Raw genomic sequence first — 17500 nt, 5'->3', positions numbered from 1 at the left:
TGTAAATTTTCAATTTTCCTTCAAAATTTTGTTCTAGCTAGAATATTTGCAGAATATAATGATTTTGATATTTGGATAACTATTTAGTTGAAAAAAAAAATGAGGAAAATGAATAAATGATGGGGACTGCATTTAAATAAATATAAGAAAAATTGTAAATTTTGAATTTTCCTTCAAAATTTTGTTCTAGCTAGAATATTTGCAAAATATAATGATTTTGATATTTTGATAACTATTTAGTTGAAAAAAAATGTCATAAAAACTAATCATTCAATCCAGCAATAATTTTTGAAAATCTCATCTAAAATTTAGATACATTCCTAAAGCAGGAAAAGTTTGGCATTGACTATTTTCCTTCTTCCACTATCAATTTAAATTCGTTCTTCTTTGCTTACAACTTTTTTTAATCGGTTACATCTTTATTCAAGGCTATAGCCTATTCACTCTCGAATTTGTTGTCATTCAAAAACTTTAACCAGTCCCACCAAAAACTTTACTTTCCCTAATCTGCAGGAAAAGGACGCAAACCAACAGTTAATTAATTTTTTATCTTTTTTTTATCTTATTTCAACTGTTCTTATCATTTATGGAATATGAATGTGAAGCACTAACGGATTCGCAGTAATGTTGTCTTTGACCTGTTTCTATAACGAGGCTTTCGTTCTCTGCTACTTGGTATTTACAAAAACTATGTAGAAAAGATTTTTGTGAGAATATGAATATGAGAGTGAATCGTTTGGCATAAAAAGGGATCTCATATAATATTTTGGATTTTCTCTATAATTATTCAATATTCTTAGGATGAGTGCGATGGGTTGGCAACAACTCCACATATGGCAACCAAAATTAAAAAGCGTCAGCTGAAAACAGTGACAGAGGAAATGGAAGGCTTGTGGTGGCCTATTTGGTAAGGTCCCTGACTGGATAGCCAGACTGGGGTTCGAATCCTGCTCAAACTCGTTAGTTTCTCTAGTGGCTGCAACCTCAACATTCCTGTGAGATCAGGATTGGCGGAGAGGTGGGGGAAGAGTTGGGGGAGCCTATAGGTCTACTGGGTCATCAGTAGCCATTGCCTGACCCCTCCATGGTCCTAGCTTGGAAGGAGAGGAGCTTGAGCGCTGATCTTATGTATGTATGGCCAGTCATTAGGGCAATGTCCTGCTTGCTAGGGCAATGTCACTGTCCCTTGCCTCTGCCATTCATGAGTGCCCTTCAAACCTTCAAAGGATTTCATATCATGGATGCAAAAGGGTTCGAACTAAATATCAGTGAGTGACAGGTGCATCCCAAGAGAGTCTTAGAGATGACCCATCCGCAGATATTTGCGGTTGACGACGGTGGGAAAGTTCACTTCCCAGATGTTTCATCCATATTATGGATAATATGAGGCTGTACGGTTTTAATCCAGACTCAAGTTTTACTACGGGAACTGACTCAACTGATTAAAAAAAAAAAAAAAAAAAAAAAAAAAAAAAAAAAAAAAAAAAAAAAAAAAAAAAAAAGCCCGATTCGTACATTTAGTTATTGACGTAACACAATAATTGAATGTAAGCGAGCAGCAACGATCATTAAAAAATAGGCTTACAATGATTAATTAATCGGAAAAATTTTTAATGAACTAAGATTATTTACTGATATTTGGCTGAATACTTCAACTAATAGTTTTTTTTTTTTTTTTTTTTTTACTTATTTATAGATTGAATTTGTGTTTTTTTTTTGGGGGGGGGAGGGAAATCCTGACATCAAATTTTACTTATTGAATCGGAGAGTAACCAGCAACGAGTAAATTGATCAAAATCAACTGTATGATACTGTTTAAAAACACTTCTTCCAAATTATCAATTACAAAATCCTTTTCCTCTACAAAAAAAAAAAATGCAATATCTTAAAGGCAAAATGGACATTTTTCAAATAACTATAAATAAAATATTTTCATGTGAGGTATTTTAAGCAGAATAATGGGTCAGATTCTTTCCCGTCTTGACTTCAGTGAACCCCAGAAACAGAAGTACCAAAGAACTATAAGAAAAATAAATACAAAGAAATGATATATTTCAAACTCTTTTTTCCTCTAGTAAAGAAAAAAAAATGCAATATCGTAAAGCCGAAGTGGAAAATTTACATTAACGATGAACCAAGTCTTTTTATGCAACCTATCTTAATCAAAAGAGTAGGTCAGCTCCTTTCTCGTCTTGACTTCAATGAATCTCAGAAACAGAAGTACCAGAGAACCTTAAGAAAATAAAAAATAAAAGAAGGAAATAGAAGATATCATAAATTTCAAAGTCTTTTTTTCCTCTAGTAAAAAAAACAAAATAAAAATAAAATACAATATCGTAAACCCGAAGTGAAAATTTAACATGAGACGAAACAAAATCTTTTTATGCAACCTATCTTTTAATCAAAAGAATAAGTCAGCTCCTTTCCCGTCTTGACTTCAGTGATTCTCAGGAAACAGAATTAGCAGAGAACCTTGGAAAAAAAAAAAAAAAAAAAAAAAAAAAAAAAAAAAAAAAAAAAAAAAAAAAAAACAGTATCGTTAACCCGACGTGAACATTTAACATGAGATGAAACAAAATTTTCTTTTATGCAACCTATCTTTTAATCAAAATAATAGGTCAGCCCCTTTCCCGTCTGGACTTCAGTGATTCTCAAAAATCAGAAGTATCAGAGAACCATAAAAAAAAGAACAAAAATGAAAAGATAACCATATAGGGCGGCTATCATCTCCAACACGTATTCCAGCCAAAGGACTCTCCCTCCCAACTTTGGAAATATGCCGCGAGATGAAGTCACGCCAAAACTGAAATGAAAATAATTAAGACCAAAAGTTCCATCCTAGAAGATCATAACCAGGTCTCGGAGGTGAGAGGTCGAGATACATAATAAAAGTGTTTATGATGCTTCCGGCACCACCCTGCTACTGGTACAGAAGGTATTACTTTCCCGGGTACAAAAATCCAAGAGTTTACAACACATCACGAAAGAAAAGTATTAGAAAAAGCAAGTACCTTGAGAGTTCATTGGTAAAAAATACACATTTTCATACCGACTGTCAGTGTATCAAGATAAATACAAGCTACATCACAAATAAAAGTAATAGAAAAAGCAATTACCTTGAGAGTTCATTGGTAAAAATACACATTTTCATACCGATTGTCAGTGTATCAAGAGAAATACAAGCAACCTCACAAAGACAAGTAATAGAAAAAGCAATTACCTTGAGAGTTCATTGGTAGAATATGCACATTTGCATGAAGATTATCAGTGTATCAAGAGAAATAGAAGCGGCATCACAAAGAAAAGTGATTAGAAAAAGGAATTACCTTGGTAGCTCATTGGTAAAAAATGCATATTTTCATACCGATTGTCAGTGTACCAAGAGAAATACACGCAACATCACAAAGAAAAGTAATATGAAAAAGTAATTACCTTCTGAATTCATCGATATAAAATGCACATTTGCATGAATTATGCCAGTGTACCAAGGGAAATACACGCAACATCACAAAGAAACGTAATATGAAAAAGTAATTGCCTTCAGAATTCATCGATAAAAAATGCACATTTGCATAAAGAATGTATGTATCAAGAGAAATACAATCATACACAGATTTTGTATTGCTTTTCCGGGTCCAAAGGGCCATGGCTTTACTGCACTATCATAAAAGAAAAGTCACAAAAGAGAATCTTAGAAAACACAGGTATCTTGATAGTTCATTGGCAAAAAGAATTCATATCATACATGAAGTGTGTCTAAAGAACTCATATTTTGAATTACTTCTTCAGGCCCAAAGGGAGGTGGCCATGAGTTTCCTGCACTATCACAAAATAAAAGTTATAGGAGGAACAATAACCTTGTTAATTCACAAATACATAAAGTACGTCAATGTATCCAGGGAAATAGAATTATATAGAGATTTTGTATTGTTTATCGGGGTACAAAAGGCTTAGAGTTTACTGCACTATCACAAAATTAAAGTTATAGAAAACACATTCACATTGACAATTCATTGATGAAATATACACATATCAGGCATAAGGTATAACAGCGTATCAAGGGAAATACAATTATAAACAGAATTTCTTCCGCTTTGAGTGTAAGTGCCTTTTATATCTGTAAGCTAAATGTATTTACACAGAACGTGCAAAGATGCATATTTTTTATTTTCATACTAGTGTAAGCAACCCGTCAAAAATGACGGCTAAATATCCAGATATATATGCACACACACGCGTACACGCAGATTCAACTCTCCCCGCCCTTTCCTAACTATGGCAGTTTCGGAAATTTGTGGCAGACTGTGATTTCCGAGTGTACATCACCGGGTACCCCCTTCTCACCAGGGTAGAGACCGAGTAGTCATACGTCTGGCAATGCCGCTGAGTGTGACGAAGAGACATGTCAAAAATGCTTAGCTCTGTAAATAATACAAACACTCATCTACTTGATTGAACTATAGCGGAAGTAAGTTCATATGGGCCAGCTCATCCACTGCCCAATTTTATTGCCCTATTCATAAACCCCAGGATCAATGCTAATCCAATCCTATCCCCATCCATATAAAACAAAAAAATACAACACACAAATATATTTTCAAAATATATCTTTCAAAGGTGAGCAGATGCCTATGGTCTCAAATCAACAAAATCCTCCGTATATTTTCCCTTCCCTTTTTTTGCGTGAAAGAAATACAGTTGTGTACAAAGGGATCCAATATAAACTGTTGAATGGAAAAAAAATGACGAAAGAATGGTTTGCAAAAATGTATCAGCGCATATTAAAATGGACTCTCAGCTTTAGTTTTGAGGAAAACCTATTATGATATTCCGCATGAGGTATTGTTAAAGACTAGGTAAACTGGATTATGTATTGTCTACATTTTTTCGGCGAAATTATTTTGAAAATATCTAGTTCGCTTTGAAATATGAATATCCTCTGATGCCTTCTTTTCTATTTTTGTATATGTATTTTAGGTGTTTTTCTAAAATATACTTAGGAGAAAATTTGTCTTTTTTAAATCACCAAAGAACCTGTGCATCAATATAACATTATAAACAGCGAAGAAAACAAAACTGAGAAAAAGTAACACTTATTATTTACTGTGGATATGAAATAATCCCAATAATAATAAAATTATCATTCCTATTAGCGAATAAAACACATACTGAATGAAAAATGTATATGCCTAAGTTTATTTGATAACAACAACAAAAACACTAACAATGATAATAATAATAATAATAATAATAATAATAATAATAATAATAATAATATTAATGATAATGATAATAATAATAATAATAATAATAATATTGATAATAGTAATAATAATCTTCCACTTTTTAATTAAGAACAAATGCCTGCCTTCATATATAAATAAATATATATATATATATATATATATATATATATATATATATATATATATATATATATATATATATATATACATATAAATAAATATAAATACACACATACACAAACACACAAACATATGCATAGATATATGCATACATACATGCATATATATATGTATGTATGTATGTATATATATATATATATATATATATATATATATATATATATATATATATATATGTATATATATATAATATATATACATATATATATATATGTATATATATATATATATATGTATATATACATATATATACATACATATATATACATACATATATATATATATATATATATATATATATAAATATATATATATATATATATATATATATATATATATATATATATATATATATATATATATATATATATATATATATATATTTCCACTCACGCTCACCCTGCTGAGAGTTGGGACCCACAGAGGAAAGGGGGAGTGGGATGGCAAAGGTTAAATCTGTGCGTTTAGATCTACATAAATATTTAGCTATCATTTTTGACAGGTCACGTACACTCGTAATATCAATAATGGTAGTAATAGTATAACATTTTACCTGTTTGTCATTGATGTACCACCTGAGAGAGGCAGCTGGCTTGGATGGAGAAGAAGTGCAGTTCACCTGGACCAGGTCACCCACGTGGTATTGATCCCGGGCGCCGGAGATGTGTGGGTCTTTCTCGGGCATGTCTGGTGGAAGACAAAAAAAAGATATAGATCATCCAAACGATTTAAAAAAAAATAAAATCAAGAGATTACTGGGTCATACATCAATGCATGTAAATTTACATTATATGAGTTGGGAAATATTGTTATTCAAAGTGCATTTATATTTCTTTTATATATATATATATATATATATATATATATATATATATATATATATATATATATATATATTCAGTATATATACATATATATATATTTATTTGTATATATATATATGTTTGTATATATATATATATTTATATATATATATATATATATATATATATATATATATACAAACATATATATATATACAAATAAATATATATATGTATATATACTGAATATATATATATATATATATATATATATATATATATATATATATATATATATATATATTCAGTATATATACATATATATATATTTATTTGTATATATATATATATATGTTTGTATATATATATATATATATATATATATATATATATATATATTTATATATATATATATATATATATATATATATATATATATATATATATATATATATATATATATATATATAAACGAGTCTCACTAAATATCTTATATTTTTCTCTTTATATACTTCAGTATTTCCTATTTTAAACCCTGAATTTGCAACAGCAACTGCATCATTTATATTCCTTTTTCAGCAAATGGAACATAAAACTTACTGCTGCCCTTAGCAGCAATTCTTAGGTAATTGAGGTTTGTCCATTTGGTTTTCGCATTCAGAAAACATTGCAATAATACTTATGCAATACGAGTAAACGCCGGTTTCTGCATTGGTATCATACGTGAATGCAGAATTGTTACATTGAAAAATCTTATTCCTTCTTTCGTGTTGCATGCTAACGTTGATTGCTGAAGCTGATTTGGTTTTATAAATACATACACACACATGCACGCACACATACACACACACACAAACACACACACACACACACACACACACACACACACATATATATATATATATATATATATATATATATATATATATATATATATATATATATATATATAGGGAGTGTTTATGTATGCATGCATGCATGTATGTATGTATATATGTATGTATGTAGTATGTGCTAATTCATGCACACACACACACACACACACACACACACATATATATATATATATAATATATATATATATATGTGTGTGTGTGTGTGTGTGTGTGTGTGTGTGTGTGTGGGTGTGTGTGTGTTTATGTAAATTAAGTGGGTATGGGTGTGTCTATGTTTTTACGTTTTTGTGTAGTTATTTGCAATATTTTATAGTAGGTTAGGTAGTACAATTTAAGAACAATGAACACCTTTGTTTTACAGCTTAGATTACTTTAGTCATTTGTGTAAATCTTACTAATTAATAAACTGCCATTATGTGTATGTGATCCAAATAAAAACGAAACAAATATTATTTTAACTTTAGCATGAAAAAAAAAATTATTTCAAGTTATAATGGACCTTTACTCTTTTTATACATTTTTGTTTAGTGCTTTTTTTGAGTTGTATGAAAAACATTAATTCATAAAGAATTACCTTAACGTTACAGTCATGTGGAAAAACATGCATCTATTTCTGGTCCACTACAGGACAAAGGCCTCAGACATGTCCTTAGTCATGTCTCGGGTTTGGCCACTTTCATCAACTACGGATTGGTGATGGTGGGCGACTTCAATCTGATCGCTAACAGCAAACCAATCTAGTATGGGTGGGCCGTACAAGTACAGCTTTGCTGATCATAGCGATACACAAACCCTTTCACCACGTTAAGGTATCCCCACTCACAGAGGGGTTTAAATTTTCAGCATTCAATTTAAAAAGCCTCATTAGAGAGCTCCCAGAACGCAGCAGAGAAAAACAGGAAATACAGAAATCTCAACGCCAAAACGGCGAGACTCGAATGAGGACCATTCCATCCTTCTTTTGCCAAACGACAATTATCTCTTATTGAACTGCTTATTGTATGACGGCGAGCGGCACTCATCCGTTTTCTGTTGAAGGCCCTCGTCCGTTTTCTGTTGAAGATTTGCCCTCGGCTGAATATGACGCCCTCATAAAGTGGACACTGCTTTATTTAAGTTTGCAAAGTCCCTGCTGCATTCTCATTGGCCATAAAGAGGGAAAATGCCCGTTCATGGGCCTTTTCGTAAATAGGCTGTTGACTGGCAACGTAAAGCACGTTGGAGAATATTGCTTAAACTGAGGACTTCGAGGGGAGAATATCTCGTCACATGTAAAGATTGTGATGATGAAGGGGATACTATGTTATTAGGTTATGTGTCTCTTACCACTGTATTTTATTCAGGTAAATAAATAGCTAATGATAAATATCGGAGATATCGAATAGGCACATGATTGGTACGATATTCTAATTTTGTAATTGAATTGATTACGATTGTACAAAGTTGACTATTACAAATCACTAGAGGAGAGGGAATGTAGAAAACTTCCCCCGCATAAGCGGCTTCATGTATTTTCACTTGAGGTTCATCAGTAGCACGTCGAACTCCTTAACCATGCAATGCTATTAGCCTCTATGTTGCATACATTCTCAGCCTGTCTGGATATCAGAGGCCCTTCCAATCTAACACTTCTATTACTTCATCTATTCAACAGTGTACACACACACACACACATACGCGCATGTATATATATATATATATATATATATATATATATATATATATATATAGATAGATATATATATATACACACACACACACACATATATATATATATATATATATATATATATATATATATATATATATATATATATATCTATAGATATATAGATATATAGGTAGACAGATATATACATATATTCATACATACATACATACATACATACATATACACAGGGGTGCATTTGCCGGATGGTAGTAATTTAAAAATCAAAATATTCTTTCACTAATAAATTTCAAATGTCGTATTCTCCAGAATCTAAAAATATCACTGCATGTTAAAACCACAACACAGCTAAAACTGCATCGTAAAATTCCACAGAACCCAAAAAATATTCTAAATAATGGAAACAAAAATGATCAGTCTGATAAAAGCAGTATCGGTACAGATTGGATAATGAAATATCGATGAATACCACAGGATTGAATATGTCACCAAAGTTCAGTGTTTGAAATGAGAAGATTGCCTAAAATATTTACCTAAATCACAGGAATAGACACCTGAGGATTATGTATGTAATCGACAGATAGGTTTGCTAAAAGCAAAGGGGCGTTACAGACTAATACACACACACACTCACACACAAAGCCACTCCAACACTTTCTAAAAAATATAAGACACCTCACACGTCTCTAACTGTCGACCTATCCGAGCTAGGACTCCTCGCTACTGCGAGGAAGGACGCTAGTGACTGGTGCAATGCAAGAACATACGCTACCGGGGTCTAAGCGATGTCAGGCAGGGCAGCCAATCGGGACTAGGGTCTACCCCAAAGCCAAAGCAAAGTTCTTCAAAAGAAGGCAACCGTGACTACCCCCATATGGAAAAAACACGTTAATAGAAAAAGAACCGAATAGAAATATACTTATAAGTAATTCTTGAATATCACGATTTTCAAATTAGGGAATTGACAAGGTGAAAAGGTACCAAAGAGATGAAAATGTTCAAGAACACTTTTAACTCAGACGTGACAAATAATAATAATAATAATAATAATAATAATAATAATAATAGTAATAATAACAATAATGATAATAATAATAATAATAATAATAAAGCATTTAAGGATGAGAAAAAAGAAAGCAATGATAGATTTAAAAAAATTCAAATCAAAGATTAAAGAAGTCCCTGAAAATTTCCGGATTACAAACAGAAAGGGCCCCAATTGGTGGGGGGGGGGATGGGAATTCCCCTAACAGGAGAAGATAAAAATCTATTTCAATGAAATACACTACTAGTTACCAACATTCACAAATTGTATCATTTGAAATCTAATAAAACTCCAATCCGAGATGCAACATTCAAATTACTAAATGGTTTCTAAAGTGTTAGAACAAAGTATATGGAGAATAATATCCCATAAGCTGCAAACAAAACGTTTCATTGCTTATATGAAGTCAGTTTACTATATCACGGTATTATATAAGTTACACCCTTTCGCAAAGTTCATCTACATGGGAAAAAATATTACAAAAAGGGTAAAACATGGAAAGTTTATGAAAATATAACCTATCTTGAAACATAATTATGAATAATATACATATATGTATATATTTACATACTTACATACATACATATATACATACTTATATAGAATGTATACATACATATATATATGTATATATAATATACATATATATATATATATATATATATATATATATATATATATATATACATTTGTATATATATATATATATATATATATATATATATATATATATATATATATATATATATATATATATAAACCCAAAGACACAAATATAGAAAAATCTTGAATTTCAAATACGCCTAGAAACCATTAAAAAAATACGAAAACAAATGAAACAAAACTTTGCTGAAAATGTTCCCCGTTTTGAACAAGTCAGTTTCCGATATCATTTCATCAAGTCACGAACCTCTTCCGTTGTCTCCCTAAAGATGACGATCCTTAGACTATCGGAGGCAACGTTTAAGTATACAAAGGAATCTCTATTAATTAATATTACTTCTAAATGGAGCTGAGACATGATACTCCCACGCGAGATGGGTTTCAATGTTTATTGATCGAATATCAATTGTTAAGGAAAGGTGTCAGTGATTGGTGGATTCATTTCACATGAACTTATATGTATATCTAGCTATTCATTGTTATTTCTAAATTGATTTGAGACGAGGTGCAATAGTTTTTTTTTGAAAATGCGAATGGCTTGTGAATTCAAATCAGAATTAACGCACTGTTATAAGGTTTTTTTTATCAATTCGAAGAGGAGGCAGAGGCTACATTTGCTTTACGTTTTTTCGAGAAAAAAAAAATTAAAATATATCAATTTGAAGAGGGGGGGGGGGAAATTAGCTTTATATTTTTTTTTTAAATTTAGAATATCATATCAATTTGAATCGGGGAGCAAAATTAGATTAATATTTTTTCTAAACAATTCAAAATATCAAATGTGTAGCAATTAACTAGAGAACACTATTCTATCATCTTTTATTCACCATGACATTTTCTTCTTATTTACTTTTTACCATTAATCAATGTACGATGACATGGTTTAAAATGGCACACAGGCGCTATCTCTCTCTCTCTCTCTCTCTCTCTCTCTCTCTCTCTCTCTCTCTCTCTCTCTCTCCTGATTAAAAATCTTCGTAAAACTGATTGCATCCCAGATCCTTATGCAAGGCAAAATGATCATTTGGGTAAATGGTAGAATTAATAACCTATTTTGATATTGTTCTGTTTTTCTCTCTTGCTTATTTACCTGTAACTGAAACTGTTTGAAATTGGTTTTTACAGAAACTAAACTATAGAGCAGGGGTTCCCAACCTGGGGTACATATACACCTAATAGAACATTTCTACTCTTCAGGGGGTACATTGGATCTGAGAGAATAGCTAGTACGACACAATACATAGTTAATCTTAATTGAGATTGAATAATAAAATTGTATTACAATATCATTTTCATTGTGTCTTTTCTTTATCCTCAATTTTAGGGGTAAAGAAGAACAAAAAGGTTGGGAACCACTGCTATAGAGAAGATATAATTACTACTTTTTCTCAATCATCTGGAGTAATCATGATTTAATCAGCCAGTATCGGAAAAGAATAATCAATTCAACGAATCACCTTTTCCATTAAGATTCTCAAATATAGCGAAGTGCGAAAGAGTTCCGCAATACGTTTATTAAATATTTATTTAACATCAAAATACTCCCTCATAATCTCACTAAAAAAAAAAAAAAAAAAAAAAAAAAAAAAAAAAAAAAAAAAAAAAAAAAAAAAAAAAAAAAAAACAACAACAACGTTATCATAAAGGTCCTTCAGCTCGGGTTAACAGCATATCAACACTTTGATCTTTGAAAAGCATTAAAATGGACATCAAAAGCAAGAGAGAGCAAGCGAAAAACACCGTTAAATTGGCTGATCTTCCTCTTGGTGGAATGAAAGGGTTATGTTTATGTAAAGAAAACAACGAGGTTAACCAAGCTATATAATATTATATCTATATCTCTATGTCTGTATGAAATGACATTATTCTGCTTCATATATAAAAAGTAAGAGTAAACGAGTTGAGGATATTACAGATATAAGATTATTTGTTTTGACTAATGTCCTTCCCTCCTCTGTATTTTTGTTACAATTATTAATAAGATCACTCGGAAAAATTACTTAATTAGCTATGTAACTAATTACGAGAAGTGTAAGGGACATCTAATGATTCTACAGACTTGGCGTTCGAAAAGGTTGCAATATAACTCTGACCACTATGATAGTTGTGATTATCTTTTTAATATATTTACGAAAAAGAAACTTTGGCCTTATATATTACTAAAAGCATTTTAAGAAATAAACATTTGAACGAAAATAAATTTTATGTAGGATTCCATTATGTCTTGTCATTACGCCACCGGATTAATGTTATCACAAAATATTAGTTATACACTTGATGGTAGTAAAGTTACGATTGACTATAAAAAAAAAAAACTCAAGATAGAGATGATGATGTTTAAAGTACTCCTAAGATGCTTGAATAGAGGAAGTTGAAGTTTTTTTTTTGTTCAAGAAATAAAAAGGTTTTAGGGGGAAAAATAATATACACTACATGTGTGTAGGTACAGTTGGACACAGACAGTTGGACACAGGAGTTCCTGGTAGTTATAGGTGTGACCATGCCATGCACGGACCAGATATATATATATATATATATATATATATATATATATATATATATATATATGTATATATATATATATATATATATATATATATATATATATCTTTATATATATATGTATATATATATATATATCTTTATATATATATATGTATATATATCTTTATATATATACATATATATATATATATATATATATATATATATATATATATATATATATATATATACATATATATCTTTATATATATACATATATATATATATATATATATATATATATATATATATATATATATATATTATATATATATCCAGACACTTGCCTTTTCTTATATAGTAAAGATTTACTGATAGAGGGGCTCTTGGTAATGTGCAAAAATAACATAATAGGTTAACTTTTGAAAGTTCTAGAAGTAACATTCACCTTCCAGAAAACCAACTCTAAACGTATAATAATTGTTGAATCACATTCTCCCATTGAGTTCACGAAGGAAAAACTAGAGCGAATGATGACCTGGCTTCACGCCCCTAAGCACTAAACACTCCTAGGACCTCAAAAGGGGGTCCCACCGAAACACAAGTAATATATTTTTTCAAGTCCCTTGGGCTCTGTCCAACGCAAAGCCACATATGTTGACTAATGGGTTACATATAATGACGTGCTTTAGTACATTCCATACGCATGAACACATATACACGTATATATGCTATATATACATGCACGAATATATTACACATATATATATACATATATATATATATATATAAATATATATATATATATATATAAATATATATATATATATATATATATATATATATATATATATATACATATATATATATATATATATATATATATATATATATATATATATATATATATATATATATAAAAGGTCCCTTGGGTTTCATCAAACACAAAGCCAGTTACAGTGGGGTACATATCTATATTATGCCTTACTACATCACACACGCACAAACTCACACACACATTACATATATATATATATATATATATATATATATATATATATATATATATATATATATATATATATATATACATATATATACATCCATGTGTGTATGTTCCTCTACTCTACATCACATCAATAACATACTCTACAATGAGAGCATACCTCCTTGCCAAGAAAACCGTTCCACATCCGTCAAATAGCAGAATGCCTGCGATGGCTGCTTGAACTAATTAAAGCTATATGAACTTCCCTGCATGCAAGCACCTCGTTTATCACTCGCATTTTTACTCCCTGCTTAATTTATGTTTAAAAAAAGAGGAGCTAGAAATAAAAGAGGAAGATGGGCGAATTATTACAAGGGGAAGGTGTGTTCGTGCGTGCGTGATTATTATTTTATTGCCTGCAGTGTAAAATGTGTTTTAATTGGATCATGCTTATGGTGTCCAATGATAATGATGATTGTGATGATTATAGAGATGTCACTATAATGTGGTGTGTGGAGCCTGTTCTGTTTTTTATGATTGTATTTCCTGTATGAAGCGATAATTTTAAATTTAGGTCAGACCTACTCTCTCTCGCAAATATTTAAAACAAAGATTTTACCAATGGTCAATTACGAAAAAAAAAAAAAATACCTTTTTTACTTTTTAATTGCGATAACTTTAAATTTAGGTCAGATCTATCCTCTCTGGCAAATATTTAAAACAAAGATTTTTTACCAATGGTCAATTATAAAAAAAAGAGAAATTTTTACTTGTTAACTGCATTTCCTTCATTAGGCGACATCTTTAAATTTAGGTCAGATCTATCTTTTCAGCCAAATTCTTAAAACGATTAAAGTATTTTTACCAATAGTCTTTTATAGGAAAAAAAATAAGACTTTTTTTTTTACTTTTTATAATTGCATTTCCTTTATCAAGCGAAAACTTTAAATTTAGGTCAGATCTATCCTTCCAGGCAAATTCTTAAAGCGATTAAAGAATTTTACCAATAGTCTTCTATGAAGAAAATAAGACCTTTTTTACTTTTTATAAATGCATTTGCTTTATTGAACGATATCTTTAAATTCGGGTCAGATCTATCCTTTCAGGAAGATATTTGAAATAAAGATTGTTACCAATAGTCTTTTATAAAGAAAATAAGATTTTTTTTTTTTACTTTTTATAACTGCATTTCCTTTATTAAGTGATAACTTTAAATTTAGGTCAGATCTATCCTTCCAGGCAAATTCTTAAAGCGATTAAAGAATTTTACCAATAGTCTTTTATGAAGAAAATAAGACCTTTTTTACTTTTTATAATTGCATTTCCTTTATTAAGTGATAACTTTAAATTTAGGTCAGATCTATCCTTCCAGGCAAATTCTTAAAGCGATTAAAGAATTTTACCAATAGTCTTCTATGAAGAAAATAAGACCTTTTTTACTTTTTATAAATGCATTTGCTTTATTGAACGATATCTTTAAATTCGGGTCAGATCTATCCTTTCAGGAAGATATTTGAAATAAAGATTGTTACCAATAGTCTTTTATAAAGAAAATAAGATTTTTTTTTTTTACTTTTTATAACTGCATTTCCTTTATTAAGCGATAACTTGAAATTTAGGTCCGATCTATCCTTTCTGGCAAGTTCTTAAAACGATTAAAGATTTTTTCCAATAGTCTTTTATAAAAAAAAAGACCTTTTTTACTTTTTATAATTACATTTCCTTTATCAAGCGATAACTTTAAATTCAGGGCAGATCTATCCTCTCTGGCAAATATTTAAAACAAATTTTTTACCAATAGTTTATTGTAAAGAAAATAAGACCTTTTGTTATTAGTTATGTGCATTTCCTTCATTAAGCGATATTTTTAAATTTAGGTCAGATCTATCCATCCAGGCAAATTCTTAAAACGATTAAAGTATTTTTACCAATATTCTTTTATAAAGAAATTAATGACTTTTATTTTTTATAATTGCATTTCCTTTATTAAGCGATAGTTTTAAATTCAGGTCAGATCTATCCTTTCAGGAAGATATTTAAAATAACGATTGTTACCAATAGTCTTTTATAAAGGAAATAAGATTTTTTTTTTTTTTACTTTTTAAAACTGCATTTCCTTTATTAAGAAATAACTTGAAATTTAGGTAAGATCTATCCTTCCAGGCAAATTCTTAAAACGATTAAAGATTTTTACCAGTAGTCTTTTATAAAGAAAATAAGATCTTTTTTACTTTTTATAGTTGCATTTCCTTTATTAAGAGATAACTTTAAATTTAGGTCAGATCTATCCTCTCTGGCAAATATTTAAAACAATTTTTTTTACTAATGGTCTATTATAAAGAAAATGAGACCTTTTTTACTTTTTAAAAATGCATTTACTTTATTAAATGATGACATTAATTTTAGGTCGGATCTATCCTTTCAGGCAAATTCTTAAAACGATTAAAGATTTTTACCAATAGTGTTTTATATATATAAAAAAAAACCTTTTTTACTTTTTATATTGCATTTGCTTTATTAAGTGATACTTTAGAGATTTAACCCGGACCCTTCTGATATATTCTTAAAACTATTCAAGAAATTTATTGATAGTTTATTATATAAGAAATCGGACCTCTTCTTACTATTTATTCCCTTATACCATTTAGTAAGTACGAAGTCACATTCTAAAAACATATTATTCCACTTGGAATTAGCTAATAAACTACTTTAAAATTAGCTAAGAAAATTATATAACTACGTAGAATTTTATGAAATTGGTTACCTCCATTCCATTCAATCAGTCACATGATATTCTACATTGAATTAGCTAATCAAATCATATAACCATGTAGAATTTACTTTAAAATTAGCCAAGAAAATTATATAACTACGTAGAATTTTATAAAATTGGTTACCTCCATTCCATTCTATCAACCACATGATATTCTAATTTGAATTAGCTAATAAAATCATATAACCATGTAGAATCTACTTTAAAATTAGCTAACAAAATTATATAACTACGTTTAATCTCATGAAATTGGTTACCTCCATTCCATTCAATCAGTCACATGATATTCTACATTGAATTAGCTAATCAAATCATATAACCATGTAGAATTTACTTTAAAATTAGCTAAGAAAATTATATAACTACGTAGAATTTTATGAAATTAGTTACCTCCATTCCATTCAAACAGTCACGTGATATTCTACGTTGAATTAGCTAATAAAATCATATAACCATGTAGAATTTACTTTAAAATTTGCTAAGAATATTATATAACTACGTAGAATTTTATGAAATTGGCTACCTCCATTCCATTCAATCAGTCACATGATATTCTACGTTGAATTAGCTAATAAAATCATATAACCATGTAGAATTTACTTTAAAAATTAGCTAAGAAAATTATATAACTACGTAGAATTTTATGAAATTGGTTACCTTCATTCCATTCAAACAGTCACATGACATTCTACATTAAATTAGCTAATAAGATCATATAACCATGAAGAATCTACTTTAAAATTAGCTAACAAA

General features: G+C 29.4%; 1 protein-coding gene across 1 annotated transcript in view; it reads right to left on the bottom strand.

Moving 5' to 3' along the window:
- LOC137654829 (cell adhesion molecule 2-like) overlaps window positions 1–17500 on the bottom strand; it is a 76042-nt gene that overhangs the window by 19442 nt on the left and 39100 nt on the right. Inside the window, exon 2 of the mRNA XM_068388785.1 lies at window positions 5980–6113. Coding sequence (XP_068244886.1) covers window positions 5980–6113 — 134 coding nt within the window. The remainder of the gene's footprint in view (window positions 1–5979; window positions 6114–17500) is intronic.

The sequence above is a fragment of the Palaemon carinicauda genome, chromosome 15 (assembly GCF_036898095.1).
Source record: "Palaemon carinicauda isolate YSFRI2023 chromosome 15, ASM3689809v2, whole genome shotgun sequence".
Classification (NCBI taxonomy): domain Eukaryota; kingdom Metazoa; phylum Arthropoda; class Malacostraca; order Decapoda; family Palaemonidae; genus Palaemon; species Palaemon carinicauda.
Note: the sequence above shows the minus strand (reverse complement) of the source record. Positions and strands in the feature narration are given on the sequence as shown.